Source organism: Chelon labrosus (genome assembly GCF_963514085.1).
Source record: "Chelon labrosus genome assembly, chromosome: 24".
Taxonomy (NCBI): Eukaryota; Metazoa; Chordata; class Actinopteri; order Mugiliformes; family Mugilidae; genus Chelon; species Chelon labrosus.
This window is the reverse complement of record NC_140357.1, coordinates 13,362,054-13,373,586: the sequence shown is the minus strand read 5'-3', so window position 1 is coordinate 13,373,586 and position 11,533 is coordinate 13,362,054. Positions and strand designations below refer to the sequence as shown.

Here is an 11,533-nt window from a genome sequence, read left to right as displayed (position 1 = left end):
GGTCTAGTTTATCAGGTCAGTGGGGTGTTATCCAAACTTCAATGACTTGATATCTTACTGATGCTTCGTGCTTCGACCTTTCAGTTTGAGATAGTGGCGTAAATCCCTGGAGACAAGTAGAGGCATATAGAAGAATGATAGGTAGAGCTTTTACAGAAGACGTTAGTGGGTTTATAGGTACAGAAAAGGATTAGTCTCCCTTTAAAATTTAAATTTCATAGGGATGTGAAGGCTTAAAGGGGTTTCACAGAGGTGTGTGGAGGGTACGGAAGGTGTTTAGAGAGTTTATAGAAGGATAAAGACAGATTGTAGTAGAGTATAGAGAGTATAGAGAGTTTGGGAAGGGATGTAAATGGTTTAAGAAGGGTACAAGAGGTTTAGAGATGTGTACATATGGTTTATGATGGGCTATGGTGAGTTTAGGACAAAGCAGAGAGGGTTTAGGGTTAGGGTTAGGGAAGAAGGTATGAAGATGATATAAAATGTGGTTCAGATGGTTAATGATGTGGTGTGGGGGGAGTTTTGGAGAATAAATAAGGGTAGGGAGGGTTTATGAGGCTAAAGGAGAATCAAAATGTGTTGAAGTGACAGATTTTATATCCTAAAAGTCATATTAATGCCTTAAATCCACATACTTGGCTGATTTCCGTGGGTTATTCAGAGCTGCTCGCTGAAGAAGAGGAGAAAATCTGTTAAAGTAAAGTAAATTATCTGCCAGTAAGTGAATTAATTCTTATCGTCTTCAGACCGTCTGACATTGACTTCACTTCAAATATCCCCCAGAGTTTTATTCACTAATTCATTCTGGATACCCTCCTAATGCCAATGTAAAGTTAAACAGCACAGTTTCAGTCTATTGCGTTCAATAAGAGAGCAATAATCACCTCAGCAATAATCAAATGTTCGCCGTGCTGCCCCAGAACCACATGATTCTTCCCTTTGAACAACTTCCACTCGTATAAACAGGTTGGATTTCCTCCAGAGACTGATTCACGGACGCTGCACAACACTTTGTGCAGAATTACCTCTTCAGACTCCACCACATCTCCAATACCTGCCCATTAAACTTTAAAATAATGTAAAGCTACTTTCCCTTTGAAGCCCCCGTTTGCTCTTCAGCGGGGTAATTCAGAAAGGAGCCGAGCCAATTTGGACCTCGGTTTTAAACTTAAATTTAGACACATTTAGGAGCAAGAAAACCAGATTTAAAAGTCACGTAATGTCCATTAAGGAAGTGGAATTTACTGTAGAGAGGGAGCCCGTTTGTGACATTCCTCCGTCTAATTTGTTGAACGTAGCGCTCAATTAGGTTTCAACAGATCTCAGGAAGGTTACATACTGTAAACGGTATAAGTTATTGTTCATTTATTCACCATGTGATCCTGAGATACTACAAAGTCAACTATCCAATTACACGCAATCTAATTTTCAAACCTTAGTTGGTCATGATTCCCGTGGCACAGTTTTTCACTGTCTCTATCTTTCTTCTTGCAGGGCAGAGGAGATTTGAGTCAACATGGTTGAGCGCTACGACTGCAGAGAGTGTGAGGAGTCCCTGTACGGGCAGAAGTACATCCTGAAGGAAGAAACCCCGTACTGCATCACGTGCTATGAGGTCCTTTTCTCCAACAACTGTGAAGTGTGCCAGAAGCTCATCGGCTGCACCAACAAGGTGTTTTATATTTGATTGCACTTATCGTTGGAGTTTAAATGCAACCTGCTTTAAGATGAATGTTTAAATGTGTCTAATAAAGTGAATAAATACCTGCAGAGCGAACAACATTCCCCTCAACCTCTCTATTAGCTTGCGCTTCGCTTGATAGCATGCTTCATTAAGTACTGACTGGCTTGTGGAGCCTCAAGAGCTCAGTCGTTTTAATTTTAATTCAGCGGAAACTGAAACATTTCTTGGTCTGTGCAGGATCTGTCGTACAAAGACCGCCACTGGCACAGCGAGTGCTTCCTCTGCATCAAGTGCAGCCGGTCCCTGGTCGACCGGCCCTTTGCCACCAAGGATGACATGCTGATGTGCACCGAGTGCTACAGCAACGAGTACTCTGCCAAATGCCATGCCTGTCTGAAGACCATCATGCCAGGTGAGAGGTGGTCTGGACACGTGTGACGTTGGCAGGTTAAAATAAATAAATAAATACCACACTCTCTGCCGTCTCCGCCCACCAGGCTCTAAAAAGATGGAGCACAAGGGCAACAGTTGGCATGAGAACTGTTTCACCTGCAACCGTTGCCAGCAGCCCATTGGCACCAGGAGCTTCGTCCAGAAGGACGCCAGCAACTACTGCCTACCCTGCTACGAGAAGCAGTTTGCTCTGAAGTGCTTCCACTGCAAGAAGGTAAAAGTTATCTGTTCACCTGACCTCATTTTCACCTGTTGACGTCCTAGATGTTTGTTCTGTGCTTTGCTGGGCGTGGAAGTAAATGCACTGCAGACTGTAGAGATAAGAAAAGACGTACAGTGCAGTGAGGTGGCTCAGTTGTACGCTGTACAACAGTTGTAGGCAGGAAACAGATGGTCGGCGAGGCAGCTGTCATCTGGCTCATCTGTGACTAACTCGGCGACAAACTGATAAAAATGAAGAAATATGAAGTTAAACTGTCTTAGAAACAATGCAGAGTCTACAGTAGGATATAATTTAATGATTTAGACACCGTCTCATTTATGTAGAGCCTTAAAACAAGTTGTCACAGCACAGACATCGACTTTTAAATTCCTAAACTGGTCCAAAAGGTTGTTTACCTGTCGAGCAATTAGAGTCAATCTGTTGTTTTAGTCAAATATTCACACCGTGTACACGTCATCTTCCTCTAATCTTCCAGCCCATCACCACCGGAGGAGTAAACTACCGCGACCAGCCCTGGCACAAGGAGTGCTTTGTTTGCATTGGCTGCAAGCAGCAGCTGGCCGGCCAGCGGTTCACCTCTCGGGACGACTTCGCCTACTGCCTCGACTGCTTCTGCAACCTGTTTGCCAAGAAATGTGCTTACTGCACCACCCCGATCAGTGGTAAAGACAAACCTGAGTTTAAAGTACTGTCCTCTAGAACGTCTGTGGTTGTAGTCGCCATACGAGTCACTAAAGATTCTTGAACCTTCACCAAGATGGTATTCTTTGACTTGATCTAATCACGCCTACTACAAATGAATCTGAGGTTTGAAATAGGTGCAGGAGAGCTGGCCTGCAACTTCAGGAACTTTAGAAGCGACAGAAAGAGAAATTAATCTGCTGCAAAGCCTAAGGCGCCATCATTTTGATCCATGATCCTCGTTAATGACAAATTAGCTCTAAACTGTTTTAACTGCCCTCATTTGTAATTCAATTCTGAATAATTCACAATACCTGCAGCACTGTAGCATGAGTTTTGAGGCCGATCTAAAGCATAGTCTAAACAATACCTTTAAACGCTGTCTGTTTAAACGTTCCCTAGATCATAAGCTTCCAATCACCACAGATTACAGCGTTATTGCATTACAGAGATCATGAGACTCTTCTCTCTGCTGTGTTCAGGTCTCGGGGGCAGCAAGTACATCTCGTTTGAGCAGCGCCAGTGGCACAACGACTGCTTCAACTGCAAAAAGTGCAGCGTGTCTCTGGTCGGCCGAGGTTTCCTGACGTGCAAAGACGACATCCTCTGCCCCGACTGCGGCAAAGACTTCTGAGCCTGTCCCGTCCCAGGACTCGGAGAGCACGGCGGCGTTTTCAAGACATGACATTATCTCTGCATCATGATCAGTTTCTTAGACATTAACCCATCCCTAGTGCCAAGGTGTTTTCTGCATGCGCTGACGATACTGAGTGTTAAATGAAGCCTTCATTCTGCAGTATTTTTTTCGTTGCTTTCATGTCAAGAACCCTAAAAACAAAAAAGCGTTCGTGGCATTAAAATAACCATATCTGAAAGGTATTATAGAGCATATAAGAGCATGTAAAGTTGTTTTAATATATGGCACTGTGACACAATTATTGATTACTAATAATGCTGTTTGTTTTAACTGCATCATAGCACAATAAAGATTATTTAACTTTACGGCTACTGCATAAATATGAATGACTCTGTAATTCAATTTATTATGGAAACAACAAAAATGCTAATTTAATCATAACGTACTACATTTTTAATGGCAATGTAGTATTTGTAGTTTAACTAACAGGCTTCGCTCGTTATGGATTAATATCTTTATTATTTTCTGACCCTGTCAAACATTATATTGTTTAATTTAATGTAATTTAAATAAAGGAAAAACAACAAATCCGTGTTTTGGGAATTTGTTCTGAGCTGGACTAAAGATTACGTAACAGCGGGCGCTTTAGTAAGAGGTCCCACTCTGTTCAATTTCAAGATCTACTTTGTCCTTATACACGAATCACACAGTGGTTGAGAGAAGCACCACAGCGTCAGGCTCTTACTTTACATACACGATCTTTGGTTAGCGTACCGGAAGTTGGCAGCAGGTGCCGCCGGAAGTGACTGTGTCCATCCCTGCCTGCAGAATAAGAAGAAGCTAACGGCATCTAATTTCGGCAACCCGCTCAACACTAACGAGAAAGTAAAAAAATAACAAATGTGTAAGATATATGTCTCGTTTTGTATTTTTTGTGTCGCTGGTAGCTTACCTAAAAACTAGCCTTCCTGCAGCGATTTAAAAGCTAATGCGGCAACTAGCTAGGCGGCTAACTGAATTAGCGAGGCTTTGTTAGCCGCATTGCTAAATAAATCTGTAGCATCGAAAATACCAGAAAGAGAATGCCGCAGAAGACTTCTCAATAGGATTTGTCTGCAGACGCAGAACATACGTTACGTGTGAAGTCAAATTATAACGCTATCATTGACAATATTGGCTGAAAAAGGCACACTGTATTAAAATTGCGCCAATGCTAAGTGCTGCATCTTGATTTATGCCGGTTAGCTGCGCGAGTAAGCTAATATACTTAGAATCACAGAAACATGCACGATAATATCCTTTATTATTATTATTATTATTATTATTTTTAATCCTAAAGCTGTATCCTGAATTTGTCGCGGTGTCGCGGTGGAGTGCAGACGGGCCCTTCTCTTACAAGGCCGAACTCCATTGAAAAAAAAGCTAATTTAAGAAGGGGTTGCCTTTAACTAGCAGTACACTATTTCTTTAACAGTTTTTGTTCATTAAAATGTTTTGTTTGGGTGTTATACTAAATTCGGCCCCCGTATTATCTACTAATTAATAACTTTTTATCTAAAATCTTAGTTTTTCTTAATGGATTGGAGGCTGCTGTGATTTTTTTTATGTTTAAGCTTTTGCACATAAGATTTAAAAAGAAGTTATACACGCAGTGACATCTTTTGCATGCTTGTGACACATTATAAATGATTGCTTCATGTCTTCAGCTGAAATGAGTGCTGCCGTACCCAACCATCGAAGGACCAAGCCCGGTGGTAAGACTCAATTTTCTCCCTAGTGGTTTATTGATGTGCTTTCCATCTTTGCATCCTGCTTTTAACTGTGGCAAAGCGAAGCGGATGTAATTCTCGGTTCATTGCAGGCATTAAACCCGGGGCCGTGACCAGCGGCGTGACTGGACCGACCTCCCAGATCCCCGGCCTGTCCCAGACCGCCGACGAAACCTCTCCGGTGGAGCGCACCAGCGGACGACGTGTCGGGATATTTGAGTCGGATTCGGAGTACGTCAAGCTCGCCAAGCAGGGAGGACACAAAGGTGAACTGAAAAACTTCCCCCAGCCTGCTGCTGCTGCTGTTTTCTCAAAACAAAGAGAACACACAACAGCTGATTTGTTTTGGGTAATACTGACTCAAAACTCAACAACAGGTGGTTTGCAGAGCATGAAACTGAGCATTTTATTACAAAAATGCATCTGGGAAAGCATAAGATATGATATTAAATGTTAGCTACGTCCACAAACATGTTCATTATTTCCCTCTATCTGTTTAAATAGTAGAAATAATGTCCCCCTTTAAGGAAATGCTGCCAAACTCCACTAGAAAAAAGTCCTTTATTAATATTTTGGGTTAGTTCTGCACTAAAGCTGCTTTCTGTTCTCGTGGCTCGTGCTGAAAAGCTCAGGGTCGAGTTCAACACCATGTTCCAGGCAGATAAGGATTAGTTTTTCTAATTTAACAGTAGAAGGGAGTTGGGAAATAACAGCTCAGGAGAAAAAAAAATTCTCAATTAAGCTAAAAGACTTATTACCAAACTCGCCTTGTGGTTGAGTAATTGTTTAGACACTGAGCTGTAGAGGCTGCCAGCTAAATGCCTCATTGTGCTTTTAAAGGTGAGAAACAACTCTTCGTAATTGCTTTTCGTCTCATCTTTTGAATATTGCGCCCCGTCCTGCAGGGCTGTTGAGTCATGATGCTGATTCAGAGGACAAGCCGGCGAAGAACTACAATCCTCCCAACTGGTTTGGAGGCAATGAGTCAAAGAGGTAAGAACACGATGGAGAGAAGCATCGCTGCATGTGGAGGTGATGCCTCTTAACAGTTTCCCTGAACATCCCCGCCTTCAGCCCTGGAGCACGGCTCCTAATCCGTAAACCAGAGGGGGAAATCTGTTCTGGGTTTTATTTGAACGATGAGCGCCAGGTGAAGCGTGAGCTGCAGCCGTGGTGCGGTGATTTCACATGTCGCCGTGGTTTTGTACTTGCAGTGGAAGCAAAGCAACGTCTCCCGACAGCCAGATGAAGGGAGGCCGGCAGCCTCTGGCTGCACCGTTTGGCACTGATAACGGTTCGACTTGGGAAAGAGAGCGCGATAGATTTTCTGGTACAGATAAGGTGAATGGTCCAAACTAAACTAGTCACCCCCCCCATAAACATTGACGCCTTGCAGATCTCTTCCATCTTTTATTCATTTTTACATTTCCATTTATTTATTTTTAATTTTTTTCCTCCATCGTCGCATTTTCCGTTTGCTGAGTGATCATTATTTGGGTTTAATTTCCTGCCGGTGCTTTTATATAATGATTAAATGGAATGAATTAATACATTAAGGTAAGTGAGAGTGGTGTGAGAAGAGGAAACATGATTTAGAGAGATTTGTGTGCAGAAGAAGTGTTTAACGCAGAATAAATGTTTATTTTTTGGATGTTTGGGGCAAAATGAATGAATATATATGTATATTTATTAATTTTTTTCTCCAATTCATTGCATGACTTATTTCATCTGTATTCTTCTCCACTCATTTCATCCTTTGCTGCACAGCTCTAGTTCGTGCTAGCTTTATTAGCCGGTGCATTTATATTCTACTACATTCACTATCCGTCTGTAAAGGCTGCTCAGACGAGTCTAAACATCTCCTCACTCCCACAGATCTCTCCTGATGATGCTGTCGGTGACATGGAGGGTCTTTCACTAACCGGCAAATACAAGAGAACGTAAGCAGCTCAGCCCTGAACAAGTGTTTTATTGTTGTTGTGTTACAGGGCAAAGATTCATGTTAAGCTCCTGTCGTCTCTTTTTTTTTTAGGTCTTATGATAAGAAGGCTCTACCGGTCAGCATGTCCAAGCTGCTGAGTCATGGATATGTGGAGGAGAAGAAGAAGTCGCCCAATGACGACGACTCCTCAAGTACGAAGTTTAACAGCAGCTCACATGTGACATAAAGTTAATCAGTTACAGGGATTGTGTGTGGTTTTAAAGGAGTGTTTCTGGCTAAAACATAAAAGTAAATATTGTCAGTTTAAATATAATTCAAGACGACGCAAATGTCAGCAGTTTAAAGGTCAAAACTGGCAACATCCATCACTATTAGTAGCTTCTCTTAGCTTCCTAGCCTCCCAGCTAATAGAAGCTCTTCCTAGCTTCCTAGCCTCCAAGCTAATAGTAGCTCTTCCTAGCCTCCAAGCTAATAGTAGCTCTTCCTAGCCTCCAAGCTAATAGTAGCTCTTCCTAGCCTCCAAGCTAATAGTAGCTCTTCCTAGCCTCCAAGCTAATAGTATCTCCTCCTAGCCTCCAAGCTAATAGTGGCTCTTCCTAGCCTCCAAGCTAATAGTAGCTCTTCCTAGCCTCCAAGCTAATAGTAGCTCCTCCTAACCTCCCAGCTAATAGTAGCTCTTCCTAGCCTCCAAGCTAATAGTAGCTCTTCCTAGCCTCCAAGCTAATAGTAGCTCTTCCTAGCCTCCAAGCTAATAGTGGCTCTTCCTAGCCTCCAAGCTAATAGTAGCTCTTCCTAGCCTCCAAGCTAATAGTAGCTCTTCCTAGCCTCCAAGCTAATAGTAGCTCCTCCTAACCTCCCAGCTAATAGTAGCTCTTCCTAGCCTCCAAGCTAATAGTAGCTCTTCCTAGCCTCCAAGCTAATAGTATCTCCTCCTAGCCTCCAAGCTAATAGTGGCTCTTCCTAGCCTCCAAGCTAATAGTAGCTCTTCCTAGCCTCCAAGCTAATAGTAGCTCTTCCTAGCCTCCAAGCTAATAGTAGCTCCTCCTAGCCTCCAAGCTAATAGTAGCTCCTCCTAACCTCCCAGCTAATAGTAGCTCTTCCTAGCCTCCAAGCTAATAGTAGCTCTTCCTAGCCTCCAAGCTAATAGTAGCTCTTCCTAGCCTCCAAGCTAATAGTAGCTCCTCCTAGCCTGCAAGCTAATAGTATCTCCTCCTAACCTCCAAGCTAATAGTGGCTCTTCCTAGCCTCCCAGTTAATAGTAGCTCTTCCTAGCCTCCCAGCTAATAGTAGCTCCTCCTAGCCTCCAAGCTAATAGTAGCTCCTCCTTGCCTCCAAGCTAATAGTAGCTCTTCCTAGCCTCCAAGCTAATAGTAGCTCTTCCTAGCCTTCTAGCTAATAGTGGCTCCTCCTAGCCTCCAAGCTAAGAGTGGCTCTTCCTAGCCTCCAAGCTAATAGTAGCTCTTCCTAGCCTTCTAGCTAATAGTGGCTCTTCCTAGCCTCCAAGCTAATAGCAGCTCTTCCTAGCCTCCAAGCTAATAGTAGCTCTTCCTAGCCTCCAAGCTAATAGTAGCTCCTCCTAGTCTCCCAGCTAATAGTAGCTCTTCCTAGCTTCCCAGCTAATAGTAGCTTTTCCTAGCCCCCCAGATTTCCAGTTTACCAGCATAAAAAACTAAGAAAGAAAGAAAACATCACATGGAAGCAGAAAATTTGTAATATTCACTTGAAAAACCTAAAATCTGATAAAATATCTCAAACCTTGACATCTTGCTCTTAATCGTGTCCTAAATGTTGCTGCAGATTTTTCCGGTCTCTTAAAATGTCGACCTTGTTTCCCAGGTGTGACCTCGGAACAGACGAGCACCATAGCAACGGAGGACGTGGACGACCTGGAGTAGAGACCCGGGAGCTTCTCGTCTTCTTTCGATGCCCGTCTTCACACTGGTCCACTGGCGCCACAAATCCACGCCACTCTCTGGATTCACTCGCGTTTATTGTGCGTCCACTGACTGTTAGGTTTTGTACTCATGTTTATGCAAAGGGTACTGTCCTTATTTATTTGCTTTAATTTGTAAAAACAAAAAAACAACAAACAAAAAAGAAAACAAATCAAGTCACATTTTGAGTAGATGTGTCGGTGCTCGCAGTATTCTTTTGTAATTTCTGTGTCCCTCGATTTGAAAGATGTGTGCGGGGCAGGAAGCCGACAGCCTCGCCTGCTGTCGACTTCCCTCCCTGGTCGTATGAAGATCGAGTTTTAAAGTGTTTGTGCTAACGACCTGTGGTTAAAGTGACGTGAAGTATTATTTGTTTCGACCAAGGGCTCCTGCTGTCTGAAGGGGCGTCGGAGGATCGTGTGTTTGCTTCGCTTTGTTTCGTGGGCGATTGCGATCATTTGTTCAGACAGCGACCCTGCAGCAGTGACCACAGAAATGACTTTTAGCTTCTCAGCAGAAGGTTGCTCTTCTCCCCAAACCCCCAAAAAACATCTGTTTTCTGGATTTTTAGTTAAATAATCAAAATATTCTGAGCTTTAACACAGCTTTAGCTCGTAACTTGTCTAAATTTGGATTTTTCTGCACGTTAAAGTGCTTCACTCTCAAATTCTAATGTCACGCAGCCTAAATACTACATAAAACTATCACGCAACGACAGACTTTGGGTGAAAGCGGCTTCCTGCTGCAGGCTGACGAGCTGAAAGGCCACTTCTGATTTAATTCCCTGTGAAAGATGAAGGAGTTCTTAAAAAGTGAGTTCTGAACGTGCCAACCAAGCAGCTTCTCCCTGCTCACCATGCAGTGTTTTTGACTTTTTACTTTAGTTAGATGGACAGTGCAGCCTCCTGAGTCATTCATTAGTCCCGACCCTACAGCGACGTTAGAAATGTGTCCTGGTAAATCCACCCTCTGTGGTTTTAGAGGTTAGTTTTACGTTGCAGTCCGATGAACAGCGAATGTATCACAGTTCGATATCAAACGGGTTTATTTCAGATATTCAGGTTGGCTGTTTAGTAAACCTTTAGTGGCTTAACTCTGCGACGTCCTCCCTCCCGAGTCTTGTCACCCGTGTTTGCTTTTTATCTGCTTATTTGTTTGTTTTAAAAAAAAAATTGCCAGAGGAGACTGAAGACGGCAGCTGTTCACCGGAAGAAATCCACGCGACACGACTCAATGTAAGACCCTGCTCATCCTGACGACTGCACTCGGACTCTTAACTGTCATTGAAATAAATGGGCATGTGCATGTACTTGTGTGCTGGCTTATTTATTTATTTATTTCTTTTAGTATTTAAAACGCAAAATAAATCCCAAGTGTCGAGAGAGACGGAGTCAAAATTCTAAATGTGGGCTTTTATTTTGAAATATTAACCAAAAAGGTTTGTCAAGTTTTTAAGTAAATAAAGAAACTAAAGAAAATTTAATATATTAATTAAAATAATTTAATAATTTACATCAGTAGACTGTATTTTTCTAATTATTTAGATTAATTATAATAAAAATAATCATCTTAGAGAAAATCTAAAAACATTATTGACTTAGTAACTGGACTAATTAACCTATTTATTTGCAAATTTATAAATTTAAATGAATAATTTTGGCAGAACTGGGCTCCCATAAAACTGACTTGCATAATATATATATTAATATAATGAATATTGGTTTTAAATAAACATAATGTCTTAATATTAATTTGTGGATCTTGTAATTTATCACTTGATAAAAAAAATAATAATTGGCTTACAGAAAATAGACTTCCATAATATATCATAAAAATCGTTTTTTAAATAAAAAATAATGTAATATTGATTTGGTAACTGGACTAATTCATCTATTTATTTCACTAATTTGCTATTTATAAATTTAAATATGAAAAATTTTGGCAGAACTGGGCTCCCATAAAACTGACTTGCATACGTTTTTAAATAATTTAATAATTCTTAAATAAACATGTCCTAATATTAATTCGTGTATCTTGTAATTTATCACTTAATAAAAATAAATACATAAATAAATAAATAAAATTGACTTCCAATATACATTTTTTATGATTACTATAGGTTTAAAAAAAATAAAAATAAAATGTGATAATATTGTTTTGCTAATTGCACTTAATTAACCTGTGTATTGTACTAATTAGCTAATATCACT

At 41.3% G+C, this 11,533-nt stretch overlaps 2 protein-coding genes across 4 annotated transcripts; both read left to right on the top strand.

Annotated features, from left to right (window-relative positions):
* Positions 1–1,267: 1,267 nt before the first annotated feature.
* Positions 1,268–3,675, top strand: LOC311509051 (four and a half LIM domains protein 2-like; the record flags this gene model as incomplete). Its single annotated transcript, XM_084574090.1, has 5 exons — positions 1,268–1,672; positions 1,922–2,096; positions 2,182–2,351; positions 2,836–3,022; positions 3,524–3,675. The coding sequence occupies exons 1-5, from the start codon at positions 1,517–1,519 to the stop codon at positions 3,673–3,675; spliced, it is 840 nt and encodes a 279-aa protein (XP_084430216.1). The 5' UTR covers positions 1,268–1,516.
* A 782-nt stretch (positions 3,676–4,457) lies between these two features.
* Positions 4,458–10,630, top strand: LOC311509238 (uncharacterized protein C7orf57 homolog; the record flags this gene model as incomplete). Of its 3 annotated transcripts, none has more annotated exons than XM_084574353.1 (8): positions 4,458–4,582; positions 5,385–5,432; positions 5,540–5,713; positions 6,353–6,440; positions 6,662–6,788; positions 7,323–7,387; positions 7,480–7,580; positions 9,226–10,630. In XM_084574353.1, 8 exons carry the CDS (start codon positions 4,579–4,581, stop codon positions 9,282–9,284), a joined length of 666 nt encoding a protein of 221 aa, XP_084430479.1. In that variant the 3' UTR covers positions 9,285–10,630. The 3 variants fall into 3 exon arrangements, with proteins under 3 accessions (XP_084430479.1, XP_084430480.1, XP_084430478.1); XM_084574354.1 differs by having other exon boundaries at positions 4,474–4,563; XM_084574352.1 differs by lacking the exon at positions 4,458–4,582 and having other exon boundaries at positions 5,375–5,432.
* Between the last annotated feature and the right edge of the window lie 903 nt (positions 10,631–11,533).